Source organism: Bombina bombina, chromosome 1, assembly GCF_027579735.1.
Source record: "Bombina bombina isolate aBomBom1 chromosome 1, aBomBom1.pri, whole genome shotgun sequence".
In the NCBI taxonomy this organism is placed as follows: Eukaryota; Metazoa; Chordata; class Amphibia; order Anura; family Bombinatoridae; genus Bombina; species Bombina bombina.
In genome coordinates, this window is record NC_069499.1 from 31,004,494 (window position 1) to 31,023,401 (window position 18,908).

General features: G+C 34.2%; 1 protein-coding gene across 1 annotated transcript in view; it reads right to left on the reverse strand.

The window, feature by feature from the left end:
• SNAPC1 (small nuclear RNA activating complex polypeptide 1) overlaps nt 1–18,908 on the reverse strand; it is a 44,904-nt gene that overhangs the window by 17,340 nt on the left and 8,656 nt on the right. Inside the window, exons 2-8 of the mRNA XM_053689105.1 lie at nt 18,426–18,587; nt 16,598–16,757; nt 15,641–15,781; nt 8,930–9,034; nt 7,441–7,599; nt 6,797–6,853; nt 6,058–6,120 (exon numbers count right to left, since the gene is read on the reverse strand). Of these exons, the coding sequence (XP_053545080.1) occupies nt 6,058–6,120; nt 6,797–6,853; nt 7,441–7,599; nt 8,930–9,034; nt 15,641–15,781; nt 16,598–16,757; nt 18,426–18,571 (831 nt within the window). The 5' untranslated portion in view covers nt 18,572–18,587. The remainder of the gene's footprint in view (nt 1–6,057; nt 6,121–6,796; nt 6,854–7,440; nt 7,600–8,929; nt 9,035–15,640; nt 15,782–16,597; nt 16,758–18,425; nt 18,588–18,908) is intronic.

The following is an 18,908-nucleotide window of genomic DNA, read 5'->3' on the forward strand; positions in this document are numbered from 1 at the left end:
GTTTAACATCTGACATATTTGTATAGTTTTAGATTATTATTTTAATTCTGACTAAAGCCTGACAAAACGCCTGCACGTTTGGAACCTCAGCCAGACGTTTGTGCAAAAGAATAGACAGAGCAGAAATCTGTCCCTTTAAGGAACTTGCTGACAAACCCTTCTCCAATCCATCTTGGAGAAAAGATCCTGACCTTACTCCATGAGTAACCCTCGGATTCACACCAATGAAGATATTTACACCATATCTTATGATAGATTTTCCTGGTGATAGGCTTTTGCGCCTGTATTAAGGTATCAATGACCGACTCGGAGAAACCACGCTTTGATAAAATCAAGTGTTCAATCTCCAAGCAGTCAGCCGCAGAGAAATTAGATTTGGATGGTTGAAAGGACCCTGAAGTAGAAGGTCCTGCCTCAGAGACAGAGTCCATGGTGGAAAGGATGACATGTCCACCAGATCTGCATACGAAGTCCTGCGTGGCCATGCAGGTGCTATCAAAATCACAGATGCTCTCTCCTGCTTGACCTTGGCAATCAGACGAGGGAGCAGAGGAAACGGTGGAAACACATAAGCCAGGTTGAAGGACCAAGGCACTGCTAGAGCATCTATCAGCGCTGCCTTGGGATCCCTGGACCTGGATCCGTAACAAGGAAGCTTGGCGTTCTGGCGAGACGCCATGAGATCCAGTTCTGGTTTGCCCCAACGTTGAATCAACTGTGCAAACACCTCCGGATGGAGCTCCCACTCCCCCGGATGAAAAGTCTGTCGACTTAGAAAATCCGCCTCCCAGTTCTCTACTCCTGGGATATGGATAGCTGATAGGTGGCAAGAGTGAATCTCTGCCCAACGAATTATCTTTGAAACCTCCAACATCGCTAGGGAACTCCTTGTTCCCCCTTGATGGTTGATGTAAGCTACAGTCGTGATGTTGTCCGACTGAAATCAGATGAACCTCACTGCCGCTAGCTGAGGCCAAGCCTGAAGAGCATTGAATATCGCTCTTAGTTCCAGAATGTTTATCGGAAGGAGAGCCTCCTCCTGAGTCCATGACCCCTGAGCCTTCAGACTCTTGATCAGGCTGGCTTCTGTTGTTACTATTGTCCAATCTGACCTGCGGAAGGTCATACCTTTGGACAGATGGACTCGAGATAGCCACCAGAGAAGAGAATCCCTGGTCTCTTGATCCAGATTTAGTAGAGGGGACAAATCTGTGTAATCCCCATTCCACTGACTGAGCATGCAGAGTTGCAGCGGTCTGAGATGAAGGCGGGCAAACGGCACTATGTCCATTGCCGCTACCATTCGATACACTGAGCCACCGAAGGGCGAGAAGTAGAATAAAGAACACGGCAGGAATTTAGAAGTTTTGACAACCTGGCCTCTGTCAGGTAAATCCTCATTTCTACAGAATCTATCAGAGTTCCCAGGAAGGAAACTCTTGTGAGAGGGGATAGAGAACTCTTCTTTTCGTTCACTTTCCACCCATGAGACCTCAGGAATGCCAGAACAATGTCTGTATGGGACTTGGCAATTTGGAAATTCGACGCCTGTATCAGAATGTCGTCTAAGTAAGGGGCTACTGCTATGCCCCGCAGACTTAGGACCGCCAGAAGTGACCCCAGAACCTTCGTAAAGATTCTTGGTGCTGTAGCTAACCCAAAGGGAAGAGCCACAAACTGGTAATGCCTGTCTAGGAAGGCGAACCTGAGAAACCGATGATGATCTTTGTGTATCGGAATGTGAAGATAAGCATCCTTTAAGTCCACGGTAGTCATGTATTGACCCTCCTGGATCATAGGTAGGATGGTTCGAATAGTCTCCATCTTGAAAGATGGGACCCTGAGAAATTTGTTTAGGATCTTGAGATCTAAGATTGGTCTGAAGGTTCCCTCTTTCTTGGGAACCACAAATAGATTTGAATAGAATCCTTGCCCCTGTTCCTCCTTTGGAACTGGCTGGATCACTCCCATAACTAGGAGGTCTTAAACACAACGTAAGAATGCCTCTCTCTTTATCTGGTCTGCAGATAATTGTGAAAGGTGAAATCTTCCTTTTGGGGAAGAAGCTTTGAAGTCCAGAAGATATCCCTGGGACACAATTTCCAACGCCCAGGGATCCTGAACGTCTCTTGCCCAAGCCTGGGCGAAGAGAGAAAGTCTGCCCCCTACTAGATCCTTTACCGGATCGGGGGCCAATCATTCATGCTGTCTTAGAGGCAGCAGCAGGCTTCTTGGCCTGTTTACCTTTGTTCCAAGCCTGGTTAGGTCTCCAGACCGGCTTGGACTGGGCAAAATTTCCCTCTTGGTTTGTATTAGAGGAAGATGATGCCGCGCTCGTCTTAAAGTTTCGAAAGGCACGAAAATTAGTTTGTTTGGTCCTTAATTTGTTAGACCTATCCTGAGGAAGGGCATGATCTTTTCCTCCAGTAATATCAAAAATGATCTCCTTCAGCCCAAGCCCGAATAGGGTCTGCCCCTTGAAGGGAATATTGAGACTTTGAAGTAACGTCAGCTGACCAGGATTTAAGCCATAGCGCCCTACGCGCCTGAATAGCAAAACCTGAGTTCTTAGCCGTTAGTTTAGTTAAATGAACAACGGCGTCAGAAACAAATGAATTGGCTAGCTTAAGCGCTTTAAGCTTGTCAAGTATATCATCCAATGGAGTTTCTACCTGTAAGGCCTCTTCCAGAGACTCAAACCAGAAGGCCGCAGCAGCAGTGACTGGGGCAATGCATGCAAGAGGCTGGAGAATAAAACCTTGTTGAATGAACATTTTCTTAAGGTAACCCTCTAACTTTTTATCCATTGGATCTAGGAAAGCACAACTGTCCTCAACGGGGATAGTTGTACGCTTAGCTAGGGTAGAAACTACTCCCTCCACCTTAGGGACCATTTGCCATAAGTCCCGTGTAGGGGCATCTATTGGAAACATTTTCTTAAAAATAGGAGGGGGAGAGAATGGTACACCTGGTCTATCCCATTCCTTAGTAATAATTTCTGAAAACCTTTTAGGTATTGGAAAAACATCAGTGGAAACAGGCACTGCATAGTATTTATCCAATCTACACAATTTCTCTGGCATTATAATGGTGTCACAGTCATCCAGAGTAACTAAAACCTCCCTGAGCAACACGCGGAGGTGTTCAAGCTTAAATTTAAATGTTGACATATCAGAATCAGGTTGAAGCATCTTCCCTGAGTCAGAAAAATCACCCACAGAAAGAAGCTCTCCTGCCTCAGCTTCTGCATATTGTGAGGGGATATCAGACATAGCTACTACTAAAGAGTGCTCTGTATTTTTTCTAGCCCCAGAGCTGTCTCGCTTTCCTTGTAACCCTGGTAGTTTGGACAATACCGCTGTAAGGGTATGATCCATAACTGCCGCCATGTCTTGTAAAGTAAATGCCATGGGCGCGCTAGATGTACTTGGCGCCTCTTGAGCGGGAGTCCCTTGAGCGGGAGTCAAAGGTTCTGACACGTGGGGCGAGTTAGTCGGCATAACTTCCCCCTTGTCAGTTTCCTCTGGTGATAAATCTTTTAAAGACAGAATATGATCTTTATAACAAAGTAAAATCAGTACATTTGGTACACATTCTAAGAGGGGGTTCCACAATGGCTTCTAAACATAATGAACAAGGAGTTTCCTCTATGTCAGACATGTTTAAACAGACTAGCAATGAGACCAGCAAGCTTGGAAAACACTTTAATAAATGTAAACAAGCAAAAAATAAAAACGGTACTGTGCCTTTAAAGGGCCACTGTAAGTAAATATTTTCTATGCCTGTTACTAACTAACTACCCCAAATACGCTTTTTTATCAATAGCATTTCATTAACATATCTCTACCGTATAGCAGAAATCTTGTCTGCAAATTTAATTGTTTTCCAAACCCACTCCGTGGGTATCCTTTGCTCGGTACCAATCCAATTACAATACCTAGGTTTCAAAAATGGCGCTTTAAACACAAAGTTATTGGTTTAAGTATTTTGAACATGCAGTGCTGAAAATAGTGGGCAGGATAACGTGACATCATCGGCGAATAAAAGATATAACTTTTAGAACGTTATAAAACTTTGTTTTGGAGAAAATATAAGTCAGTAGGTTTTAATTAATGTTTATTAACTTTAATATGTTAGTTGTTTAGCTTAAAAATTATAAAAGAAAGTAATCCTTTAAGAGAAACAAATTTTGTCAGAAATTGAAAAACAGTGATAAAAAGCAGTAAATCTTACGAAATTTTTACAGTGTGTATATATAATAAGCTAACAGAGCATTGCACCCACTTGCAAATGGATGATTAACCCCTTAGTTTCAAAACCGGATCAAAAAAACGATATAAACGTTTTTCAACAGTCACAACAAACTGCCACAGCTCTGCTGTGGCCCTACCTGCCCATATAACGACTTTGAAAGGCACAAAAACCCTTTAGAGAGGTCCTAAGTGTTCAGGGGACTCCTTCAGGGAAACTGGATGTCTCAAGCTGTAAATCTAATGTGCATTTAGGCGTGAAAATAGGCCCCTCCCAACCTGTATTCACAGTGAGAGGGCCTAACAAAACTATCCCTAGGCAAAATCTAGCCAGCCATGTGGAAAAAACTGGGCCCCAATAAAGGTTTATCACCAATATGTATAAAAAAACGTTTAAACACTTCCAGCAAACGTTTTATTTTTCAGTAATGTGAGAAAGTAATAAGAATATTACCCTTTACAGCAAGCATGATACAAGTCGTTAAATCACTGTAATCAGGCTTACCTTAAATAAATCCGGTATTAACAGCATTTTCTAGCATATTCATTTCTCTAGAAAAATTTAAACTGCACATACCTCATAGCAGGAGACCCTGCACGCCATTCCCCCAGCTGAAGTTATCTCTTTCTTCAGTTATGTGTGAGAACAGCAATGGATCTTAGTTACAACCTGCTAAGATCATCAAAGACCACAGGCAGACTCTTCTTCTACTTTCTGCGTGAGGCTAAAATAGTACAACTCCGGTACCATTTGAAAATAACAAACTTTTGATTGAAGATAAACTAAATAAAAACACCACATCTCTCTAGCTACTTCCTTTCTTGTCGAGAGCTGCAAGAGAATGACTGGTAGTGGCAGTTAGAGGAGGAGCTATATAGACAGCTCTTCTGTGGGTGATCCTCTTGCAGCTTCCTGTTGGGAAGGAGAATATCCCACAAGTAATGGATGATCCGTGGACTGGATACACCTTACAAGAGAAATATGTTTCCTCATATTCTTTATGTCACACTTAAATCATATACAGCGGACATACAACAACCTATAGCTTCATTTATTTAGAATAAGATAGAACTATTTTGGAAATCACTAATTTATGCAGTCAGGTAGAAGCAATTGTTAACCTACAAGGAATGTCATACACAAAATGGCACTAAAGCAACACAACCAAGAAGTGTAACTGATAAACTTACTGATGCTAAACAATCTCTATAAACATTTATAGGTTGATACGGACTTAATTTGATTGAGGGGGGATTTACCACTGCAAAAAAATAAATAAAAATCCATTCACACAAAGTTTTTGAAAATCTCTTTTCATTTTCCAAACTCAGACCGTTAGGTCAAGAGAGTAAATATGTTCCTTAACCATCAATGCTCCCAGATATCCAGAAATGTTATAAATAGCAAACAAACCACCTCCCTGCACATGGTTAACTGGTGTCTTATTTTTGTAAAAACAAATAAAAACATTTCTACTAGGCCTTGTCATCTGGAGGCTTCTTAAGCACCTGAATGAAGAAGGCGGCCGCTCACGCCATTCAGATCTTTTTGGAGACGGATTTCTTCTTGTGAAAGTGCAACTCGCTAAGACCTGTGACAATCCAGGTCTTAGTTGCACTTTCATAAGAATAAATCCTGTTAGCCGCCACCTTCTTCTGCATTCAGGTGCTAACGAACGCCTAATTTCTATTCACAAGCTTATGAGACAAAGAGATTCCTATGGCTTCGGTATCCAGGACTGAAGAAGTCAGGGTAAGTGAACACTATTCATAACAAATGGACAGAGAAATTAATTTAAAAAGTTACCTGAAAAACTGTAGAGTAAGATTTGGATTTTATTCTAGCCAGTGCTTTTGCTCTTTCTGAACCCTAAAAAGAAAAAAAGAAATATAATAAGTCATCTGTAAAGAAACGAAGCCTTGGGTGTAATACGAAAATACAAAAGGAACAAGATTAGGATAGGAAAATGACATTTAAAAACACTTAACTAGGAAACTACAGCACAACTAAAAGCTCCCAGTGTCTAATGCCAGGAGCCTGACAGCTACCAACTGCTTGATGATGTTTAAATGACCTAAGCAAGTCGCACACACACGTGCTGCTGGTAAGTTGTATCTGGCAAGCCACACACATTGTATCTGCAACCAAACATAAACTGCAGCATTAATTAAGGGTACAATAAACTCGGAATTAAAACCTCCACAAAATGTTTAAGTAAGCATAGCTAAATGATGTATGCATGCTTTTCCTGTAATTTAACTCTGAAAACTGTAGTTTTTTTCACTGCCCTAGATAGACTGAAGCAAAGGCCTCAAAATTGTTAGCCGGCAACATTATGCATTTAAAGGCACATTAAATATTTTATAATTATATTTTACTGCTGTCCGCCAATAGATTAACACATCACATATATATTTATAATCATCATGCTCTGTCTGCTCCTCTACAATGATTAACAATGTAACCTGCTCAAAGATGTGAAATCTCCTGACACTTTGTAATTAAAAAATAAACTCAGCAAATAGTTAGAAGAAGCAACACCCACTTCTGATTCTTGAGAAGCTTGAGAAGATAATTCTTCATCATGTTTTGTCCTCGGCTTCTGAAAAGAAAAAAAATTAAAAGGTTTGTGCAGATTAGAACTCTTATATTATATATACGCAGACAGATTGGTATAGCATACCTAACTAAAATAAGAGTTTAAATACATCTTTGAGACTGCTGCCAAGAAGAACAAATAATTACACAAAACAGGGGCATTGGCGCACATCCACTTACCGATAAACAAAACATTTTAAAAGACGTACAAATCCCCAAAGCTTTCGTATTAAAATTGGGATCTGAGTCACACAATATGACCATATTCTGCTTAGCCAGTCACCAAAATACAATGTGTCCCAATGTTGACTGGTCCAAACACTACAGTACTTTGTCTTTATGGGTTAAAGCACCTCGTCAAAGAACAGGTGTACTCATGACAGTGTATTGGAGTTGTATATAAAGCCAGGGAGTCTCATTCTATAATACAGAGAGAAGCAGGAATGTTATATACACACTGCTCATGTCTGCCCCCTAGTAGCAGTGTTAGATAATGACAGCTCTTTTCAGCATATCAGACACAAACCACGAGTTGCTACTGGGGATGTTGCAAACTTTCATGTTTAGTAAAGTCTTCAGTTTGTTACGTACGTTCTTTTCTTGTTTCCACTGCTGATGTTCTGTTACAACAGCCTCGAGATTTCCAACAAATTCTTCTTTTACCAAACTGAGCGCTTTAGGAGGCTGGGACTTGTCGGCAGACATCAAGCATTTGGTCCGTTGATAATGCTCATGAATATTCAGGATTTCCTAAACATAAAAGCAAAAATCAGACAGGCGCCCAATGAGTGTAAAGGAAACGATTATCACATAGCTAACGTGTTCTACTATTGTTTTAAAACAGACAGAAATAGGTGGGGAACAAATGAACCAAACTCGTTCTCCGCTCTTTGTGGGGAGCTTTTGTGCCTCTGTGTAGGGCACAAGCCTTTGTAAATGATACCTAGAGGAATACTATTCACAATTATTATTGAGCTGTTAAACGTTTTCAAAGACAAATGTGCTTTTTGTGTTTCTATTTGTTTTTTTTTGTTTTTTTGCTTCTGTCTATAGCCCATTTGTCCAAACTAATCTCCAAGGGGTAAATTTAAAGGGACACTGAACCCAATTTTTTTCTTTCATGATTCAGATAGAGCATACAATTTTAAGCAACTTTCTAATTTACTCCTATTATCAATTTTTCTTTGTTCACTTGCTATCTTTATTTGAAAAAGAAGGCATCTAAGCTAAGGAGCCAGCAAATTGTTTGTTCAGAACCATGGACAGCACTAGTATATTGGTGCAGTCCAATCAGCAAGGACAACCCAGTTTGTTCACCAAAAATGGGCCGTCATCTAAACTTACATTCTTGCTTTTCAAATAAACATACCAAGAGAATGAAGACAATTTGATAATAGGAGTAAATTAGAAAGTTGTTTAAAATTGCATGCTCTATCTGAATCACGAAAGAAAAAATTTGGGTTCAGTGTCCCTTTAACAAGAGGCGAGCGGAAATGTTTCACTGTAGAGAATCCTGTTCGACCTCGCTAAATGCCAACAGCATACGCTGATGCATTTTCTAGTGAAATGCATGTGCAATGCCACCCCTGCTTACTGGCGGCCAATGGGCCATCATTCATCCTGATCGGATCAGGATGATTTCAGTCTGCCACCTAAAAGGTGGCGCAGAAGTTAAGGAGCAGCAGTCTTATGATCGCTGCTTCTTAACTTCCGTTTCTGGACCAGAAACGACGGGGTATCGATGCAGCATCCGCTGCTTGATAAATCTTTGTCCTTACAGTCATTTAATCTGGACCCCAAAATATTCCTCTCCTATTTGCCACACCAGCGGGGCCCATCTCAGCAGCTGGTACGTTCCTGTTGCCTATGTGTGTATTCAGTGTTTATGTTTCAATTAATTCTTTATAGAATATGCAGAACTGAAACGTTTCTCTGTAAAACTGTGTTGGTAAATAAAGGATTCGGCTTCTGCATAGACTGCTTTGTAAGTGCATTTTTATTTCAGACAAATCATTTTTAATATACAGGAGGATATCAGCTTCACTAGATTATTTCCATTTGTACAAAGCCGTGGATTTACCTCTAGCGAATCAGATGTAATCAGGTCAGCCACCCTATCCCGCACATCCTTAAACTCTTCTTTACCGATATTGTATGGAATATATCGCTGCGTTCTGAAAGTCAGCTGCACAAAACAGTAAACAAAGTGTCAAATCTATAATCAAACAACTACAAAAAAATATATAAATGTACAAACAATAGAAATGATTGTGTCTAAAGACAAAATACTTCTACAATATAAATGTGCTCGTAAAAAACTATTTGATTTGAAATACATTTATAAATAATTAATTTAGCGCTGCTAATCAGCTGTACATTTAAATCAGTGATTATTTATGAATTGATGATGTAATATTTATAGACCATCTTTAGCGGGAGATAAATGTGCAAGAGCCTGCTCTAATGTATTAAAGCACTTTATTACTGTAATATCGCTTCTCCATTTAAAGGGACAGTAAAGTGCAAATTAAACCTTCATGTTTCAGATAGGGCATGTCATTTTAAACAATTTAATCATTTACTTTTATCGTCAAATTTGCTTTGTTCTTTTTAGGGCTGCAACAACTAATCGGTAAGTTTGATCATAAAAATAGTTGTCAACAAATCTCATTATCAATTTGGTGGTTATCGATTAGTTGGTCAGTTGCACAGCACCAGCTGCTTTAATCTGATGATCTACAGCAACTAAGATTGTGGAAAAAAATTGAATGTATTTATTTTTTTAATCTTTTTTCTATCCGATTAATTGGACAATAATCATCTGATTAATCGGATAGAAAATAAATAAATAAATAAAAATGTTTGCACAATACCATGTGCAGGAGTTCATCGGATTGAAGCAGCTGGTGCTGTGCAATTAACCAACTAATCGCTGACCACCTAATTGATAATGAGATTCTTTGACAACTATTTTTATGATCAACCTTACGGATTAGTTGTTGCAGCCCTGGTTCTTTTTGTATTCTTAGTTGAAAGCTAAACCTAGGTAGATTCATATGCTAATTTCTAAGCCCTTGTAGGCCGCCTCTTATCTGAATGCATTTGACAGTTTTTTCACAGCCAGAGGGCATTAGTTTGTGTGTTTCATATTAAATAACATTGTGCTCACGCATGTGGAGTTATTTAAGAGTCCGCACAGATTGACTAAAATGCAATTCTGTCAAAAGATCCGAGATAAGGTGGCAGCAGAAGCTTAGATACAACGTAATTACAGAGGTAAAAAGTATATTTCTATAACAGTGTTGGTTATGGAATACTGGGTAATGATAAATAAAGGGATTATCTTTTAAAAAAAATAATATTTTTGGTGTATACTATCCCTTTAACTATGTGTTTAACCCCTGTAAAGTGGTTAAAACATGGTTACATTAAGCTCCAATGCAGCAATGCACTCCGGGACCTAGTTAAACACATCTGTTAAGAAAATGACTAGAGACATATGTGTGTAACCCCAAATAAGCAGCTAGCTCGCTCCCGAGTTTACTTAGTTATGCTTTTCAAAAAAGGATACCAAAAGAACAAAGAAAATGGCATAATAGATGTAAATTGAAAAGTCTCTTAAAATTGTATGCTCTGTCTGAATCATGAAACTAGAGTATTAGAGTATTATTAGTATTAGAGTATTATTAGTATTAGAGCATTATTAGTATTAGACTATTATTAGTATTAGAGCATTTTTAGTATAAGAGTATTATTAGTATTGGAGCATTATTAGTATTAGAGTATTATTAGTATAAGAGTATTATTAGTATTAGAGCATTTTTAGTATAAGAGTATTATTAGTATTGGAGCATTATTAGTATTGGAGCATTATTAGTATTAGAGCATTTTTAGTATAAGAGTATTATTAGTATTGGAGCATTATTAGTATTAGAGTATTATTAGTATAAGAGTATTATTAGTATTAGAGCATTATTAGTATTAGAGTATTATTAGTATAAGAGTATTATTAGTATTAGAGCATTTTTAGTATAAGAGTATTATTAGTATTGGAGCATTATTAGTATAAGAGTATTATTAGAATTAAAGCATTATTAGTATTAGTGCATTATTAGTATTAGAGTATTATAAGTATAAGAGTATTATTAGTATAAGAGTATTATTAGTATTGAAGCATTATTAGTATTAGAGTATTATTAGTATTAGAGTATTATTAGTATAAGAGTATTATTAGTATAAGAGTATTATTAGAATTGGAGCATTATTAGTATTAGAGTATTATTAGTATTAGTGCATTATTAGTATTAGAGTATTATTAGTATTAGAGTATTATTAGTATAAGAGTATTATTAGTATAAGAGTATTATTAGTATTAGAGCATTATTAGTATTAGAGTATTATTAGTATAAGACTATTATTAGTATTAGAGCATTATTAGTATTAGAGCATTATTAGTATTAGAGCATTATTAGTATAAGAGTATTATTAGTATTAGTGCATTATTAGTATTAGAGTATTATTAGTATTAGAGTATTATTAGTATAAGAGTATTATTAGTATAAGAGTATTATTAGTATTGGAGCATTATTAGTATTAGAGTATTATTAGTATTAGAGTATTATTAGTATAAGAGTATTATTAGTATAAGAGTATTATTAGAATTGGAGTATTATTAGTATAAGAGTATTATTAGTATTAGAGCATTATTAGTATTAGAGTATTATTAGTATAAGAGTATTATTAGTATTAGAGCATTTTTAGTATAAGAGTATTATTAGTATTGGAGCATTATTAGTATTAGAGTATTATTAGTATAAGAGTATTATTAGTATAAGAGTATTATTAGTATAAGAGTATTATTAGAACTGGAGCATTATTAGTATTAGAGTATTATTAGTATTAGTGCATTATTAGTATTAGAGTATTATTAGTATTAGTGCATTATTAGTATAAGAGTATTATTAGAATTAAAGCATTATTAGTATTAGTGCATTATTAGTATTAGAGTATTATTAGTATAAGAGTATTATTAGTATAAGAGTATTATTAGTATTGGAGCATTATTAGTATTAGAGTATTATTAGTATTAGAGTATTAGTAGTATAAGAGTATTATTAGTATGAGTATTATTAGAATTGGAGCATTATTAGTATTAGTGCATTATTAGTATTAGAGTATTATTAGTATTAGAGTATTATTAGTATAAGAGTATTATTAGTATTAGAGCATTATTAGTATTAGAGCATTATTAGTATTAGAGTATTATTAGTATAAGACTATTATTAGTATTAGAGCATTATTAGTATTAGAGCATTATTAGTATTAGAGTATTATTAGTATTAGAGCATTATTAGTATAAGAGTATTATTAGTATTAGAGCATTATTAGTATTAGAGCATTATTAGTATAAGAGTATTATTAGTATTAGATCATTATTAGTATTAGAGTATTATTAGTATTAGAGTATTAGAGCATTATTAGTATTAGAGCATTATTAGTATTAGAGTATTATTAGTATTAGAGCATTATTAGTATAAGAGTATTATTAGTATTAGAGCATTATTAGTATTAGAGCATTATTAGTATTAGAGTATTATTAGTATAAGAGTATTATTAGTATTAGAGCATTATTAGTATTAGAGCATTATTAGTATTAGAGTATTATTAGTATTAGAGCATTATTACTATAAGAGTATTATTAGTATTAGAGCATTATTAGTATTAGAGCATTATTAGTATAAGAGTATTATTAGTATTAGAGCATTATTAGTATTAGAGCATTATTAGTATTAGAGTATTATTAGTATTAGAGCATTATTAGTATAAGAGTATTATTAGTATTAGAGCATTATTAGTATTAGAGCATTATTAGTATTAGAGTATTATTAGTATAAGAGTATTATTAGTATAAGAGTATTATTAGTATTGAAGCATTATTAGTATTAGAGTATTATTAGTATTAGAGTATTATTAGTATAAGAGTATTATTAGTATTAGATCATTATTAGTATTAGAGTATTATTAGTATTAGAGTATTAGAGCATTATTAGTATTAGAGCATTATTAGTATTAGAGCATTATTAGTATTAGAGTATTATTAGTATTAGAGCATTATTAGTATAAGAGTATTATTAGTATTAGAGCATTATTAGTATTAGAGCATTATTAGTATTAGAGTATTATTAGTATAAGAGTATTATTAGTATTAGAGCATTATTAGTATTAGAGCATTATTAGTATTAGAGTATTATTAGTATTAGAGCATTATTACTATAAGAGTATTATTAGTATTGAAGCATTATTAGTATTAGAGCATTATTAGTATTAGAGCATTATTAGTATTAGAGCATTATTAGTATTAGAGTATTATTAGTATAAGAGTATTATTAGTATTAGAGCATTTTTAGTATAAGAGTATTATTAGTATTGGAGCATTATTAGTATAAGAGTATTATTAGAATTAAAGCATTATTAGTATTAGTGCATTATTAGTATTAGAGTATTATTAGTATAAGAGTATTATTAGTATAAGAGTATTATTAGTATTGAAGCATTATTAGTATTAGAGTATTATTAGTATTAGAGTATTATTAGTATAAGAGTATTATTAGTATAAGAGTATTATTAGAATTGGAGCATTATTAGTATTAGAGTATTATTAGTATTAGTGCATTATTAGTATTAGAGTATTATTAGTATTAGAGTATTATTAGTATAAGAGTATTATTAGTATAAGAGTATTATTAGTATTAGAGCATTATTAGTATTAGAGTATTATTAGTATAAGACTATTATTAGTATTAGAGCATTATTAGTATTAGAGCATTATTAGTATTAGAGCATTATTAGTATAAGAGTATTATTAGTATTAGTGCATTATTAGTATTAGAGTATTATTAGTATTAGAGTATTATTAGTATAAGAGTATTATTAGTATAAGAGTATTATTAGTATTGGAGCATTATTAGTATTAGAGTATTATTAGTATTAGAGTATTATTAGTATAAGAGTATTATTAGTATAAGAGTATTATTAGAATTGGAGTATTATTAGTATAAGAGTATTATTAGTATTAGAGCATTATTAGTATTAGAGTATTATTAGTATAAGAGTATTATTAGTATTAGAGCATTTTTAGTATAAGAGTATTATTAGTATTGGAGCATTATTAGTATAAGAGTATTATTAGTATAAGAGTATTATTAGTATAAGAGTATTATTAGAACTGGAGCATTATTAGTATTAGAGTATTATTAGTATTAGTGCATTATTAGTATTAGAGTATTATTAGTATTAGTGCATTATTAGTATAAGAGTATTATTAGAATTAAAGCATTATTAGTATTAGTGCATTATTAGTATTAGAGTATTATTAGTATAAGATTATTATTAGTATAAGAGTATTATTAGTATTGGAGCATTATTAGTATTAGAGTATTATTAGTATTAGAGTATTAGTAGTATAAGAGTATTATTAGTATGAGTATTATTAGAATTGGAGCATTATTAGTATTAGTGCATTATTAGTATTAGAGTATTATTAGTATAAGAGTATTATTAGTATAAGAGTATTATTAGTATTAGAGCATTATTAGTATTAGAGCATTATTAGTATTAGAGTATTATTAGTATAAGACTATTATTAGTATTAGAGCATTATTAGTATTAGAGCATTATTAGTATTAGAGTATTATTAGTATTAGAGCATTATTAGTATAAGAGTATTATTAGTATTAGAGCATTATTAGTATTAGAGCATTATTAGTATAAGAGTATTATTAGTATTAGATCATTATTAGTATTAGAGTATTATTAGTATTAGAGTATTAGAGCATTATTAGTATTAGAGCATTATTAGTATTAGAGTATTATTAGTATTAGAGCATTATTAGTATAAGAGTATTATTAGTATTAGAGCATTATTAGTATTAGAGCATTATTAGTATTAGAGTATTATTAGTATAAGAGTATTATTAGTATTAGAGCATTATTAGTATTAGAGCATTATTAGTATTAGAGTATTATTAGTATTAGAGCATTATTACTATAAGAGTATTATTAGTATTGAAGCATTATTAGTATTAGAGCATTATTAGTATTAGAGCATTATTAGTATTAGAGCATTATTAGTATAAGAGTATTATTAGTATTAGAGCATTATTAGTATTAGAGCATTATTAGTATTAGAGTATTATTAGTATTAGAGCATTATTAGTATAAGAGTATTATTAGTATTAGATCATTATTAGTATTAGAGCATTATTAGTATTAGAGTATTATTAGTATTAGAGCATTATTAGTATAAGAGTATTATTAGTATTGAAGCATTATTAGTATTGAAGCATTATTAGTATTAGAGCATTATTAGTATTAGAGCATTATTAGTATTAGAGCATTATTAGTATTAGAGTATTATGTTTTGAAATAAATGTCCTTCTTTCACTAAGAATTTAATGCCTTGAAAACAATTAGACGTAATGGAAGTGGCACTTATGGAACCACCTCCTTTCTATAGCCAGTGGAGTATATGTAAGTTTCCCTGTTTCTGATTTGCTCACAAGCGCATCGTCATCTGGAGTGGCACGTGAACACAGGACGGTGTATTTAACTCCTTTAGCAAATGTGAGAAATTAGATTAAACATTTAAACAGATAAATCACCAGAGGAGAGTCTGGCTTCTTTAAGAGGTAAGTAAAGCACATAAATAGTATTACAGAGGTAACACTAGACAGGGCTAGAGTCTAATAATACTTCTATATTACTTTCAGGGTAAGACGTAATATAAACGCACGTGCACAGGCATTGCGGTGAAGTGGAAAGCCCGGCACAGGCGCATCTGGCGGAATATATATGCTGCATCAAAATGCTGAGCGCTGAGTAGATCCCGATGAAATGCTTCTACTTCAGTCCAATCCTTTAATGCAATTCGTATCTGTGAGATGCAGACATAGAGGTTACAACAATACATGGAAATACTCACTACCATTATATATAATTCTGTGACATAGCAGCTGGTCGTAGACCTTCAGATAACTGTAGGGAGAGTCTGGGGAAGCCCAGTAAGAGTATTGCTCATTGTTGTAGCGGCACAGCTGAGCAGTAACGCAGTACACAACAGATGCCTTATTGTGTGATCAAAATTCACATTGTTTTTTAGTCCAGAGACATAGCCTGCCAATAAGGGACATATATAAATGTGCTCAGGCACATATGATGCAATTACTGCTATATAGAGCAAGACATTTTAAATAACCTTCTAGTTTACTTCCATTATCTAATTAGTTTTGTTCTCTTTGTACCTAGGTAGGCTCAGAAGCTGCTGGTTGGTGCTTGCACTCATATGCCTCTTGCTATTGGCTTTCAGCTAGCTTCTCAGTAGCGAGGAGTTCTTTTAACTGACTTGTATTTTAGCCCATCAGTGCTGACTGATTGTGTGAGCACAATGTTATCTATATGGCACACATGAACTAACGCCCTCTAGCTGTGCACAACTTTAAATATATTCAGATAAGAGGCAGCCTTCAAGGGCTTAGAAATTAGCATATGAGCCTCCCTAGGTTTAGCTTTCAACTAAGAATACCAAGAGAACAAAGCAAATGTGATGAAAAAAAGTAAATTGGAAAGTTGTTTAAATTACATACCCTATCTGAATCATGAAAGTTTAATTTTGACTAGACTGTCTGTTTAAGTTATTGTATGGTTGATAAGAAACAAAAAAAAAAGAACAAAGTTCCTACTGATACTGTACCTTTTGTTTGGGTTGGCAAAGCTGTGTACTGTACAGTCCATAAAGGAGGTAAAGAGCACCCACACGAATCTGAAAGGTATATGGCGGCAAGAAGTAAAAGCAGGCGACGCTCAGAGCTTCTCGGGTGAACCGGTTCATCTCCACACTTCTCATCCCGCCGCTAAGAAGCAAACACAGTATTATTGTGCGCAACAAACAAGAAGAGGTTTATGACCCTAGATTCCTTCTTCTCTCCATTTATATAAAATGACATCTTCTCTATCACGTAGCAATGATGCAGTAGTGGGTGAAAGGGGAAAAAGATTTTGTTCTGAACAATATTAGTAAATATTTTAACTTTCAATAATTGCCTATTAACCACCCTTTAATGTTAAGGATGTCATTATAGCGCAATGCAGTTTCTATAGTTCAACTTACCATGCAATACCCTGTACAGTGATTGTTTAGACTAACGCAGGAGCTAATTTATATCTGGTCCTAATAAAGGTAATATTCAAAACATTTTAAAGAGGTTTTTCCCTGATGGCAATACCCTGCAAATCTTACTAACAGAAAGCACCATTTTTAAAACATTTTTAGAATGTTGAGATTTTACAATAATTAATAGTTGACTATACATATACATACAGTATATATATATATATATATATATATATATATATATATATATATATATATATAACTTTTTTATATATATATATATAACTTTTTTATATATATATATAACTTTTTTATTGTGCAATACATAAAGTATAGTACAATGACAACAACACTTACATGGTACATAGAAACAGCATGCATTATACTACTTTTGTTTCATATTACCATAAGCTTCCCATGGTGGATTCTATAGGTGCTTAGGGCTCCCTTTCATGTCTATCGCCTTCCGTGTGTGGCTAGACTGGCTTAAAAACTGGAAATTTAGTAATGCAGTGGGGTTGTATAAGTGAGTATGTGGATCTTATGCAGGTATTTGGGGTAGCCTAGTCAGCTAAGTGGAGACCGTGTGATGTGTGCTATTATGCTCGACTCATTTGCGTTCCCAAACAATATCACATCTAGTATGAAGTCCTGGTTACCTTAGTAGCTGTAATACATTTTCTCTAGTTTGAGTACCTGTCTATTTCTTTTAGCCATTGAGAGAAGGTCGGTGCTTGTTGCTTTTTCCAGAATCTGGGTATGAGTCTTTTAGCGCATGTTATTATGCATAAAAAATCTTTTTTCAGTATGCACAGCAGATTTTAGGGATATGATTTAGGAGGAGGATGGAGGGATCAAGAGTTATCCTAGTTTCCATCTTATTAACTATACCCTCTGTAATCTGCTCCCAGAACATTTTAATTTTGGGGAACGACCACCAGATGTGTGACATGGTTCCTGTTTCGCCGCATTGTCTCCAGTAGAGTGGTGAGGCTCTTGGGTAAATCTTGTGGAGTCTAGATGGAGTTAGATAACACTTGGATAGGATCTTATAGTTTAGCTCAACCAGGTTATGTGATAGTGAGGACTTTTTTGTTGTGGTAAAGGATATTTTCCAATGTGGGTCTGTTAGTTGGAGGTCTTGCTCCCACTGTTTCATGTATGTAGGTTTATGATTGGGAACTAATGTTCCTAGTATTTTATATATGAGCGATATATGAGATTTAGATATGCTTGGTGTGGAGCATAATTTCTCGAAAGGTGTGAGAGGTCTGGTAATATCTTTTTTATCTCTGTTAGTAGAGATGTCTGACTTGGAAATAGAAATACCAGTTTTAAAAATATAACTTTTTTTTAAGACACTGCAACTCAATTCCAACTACAGATGTATAAGTGTCCTTAAACTTACTAAAAAATGGTTGAAAATTTCATATCCCTCCATATTTCTGAGAAATCTTCGAAGCGCACACTATCTACTTCCTGGAAACGGCCCAGAAGTGTTTCAATATCAACTTTCAAGACAGGAAAACTCAAAGACTCCTGTTGGTTCGGCATCAGAAATGATGGCAAGCTGAAATAAAAACATAAATAAATACTGATGGCAAGCTGAAATAAAAACATAAATAAATACTGATGGCAAGCTGAAATAAAAACATAAATAAATACTGATGGCAAGCTGAAATAAAAACATAAATAAATACTGATGGCAAGCTGAAATAAAAACATAAATAAATACTGATGGCAAGCTGAAATAAAAACATAAATAAATATTTCAATGTCACTTCTTTTAAGGCAAGTTACAAGAACTAATATTAACCCTGTAAATGTTTCATAGACACCAGACAAAATATCTGTACCAATAAAGCCCTTAAAATGAAACCTAGCATATTTC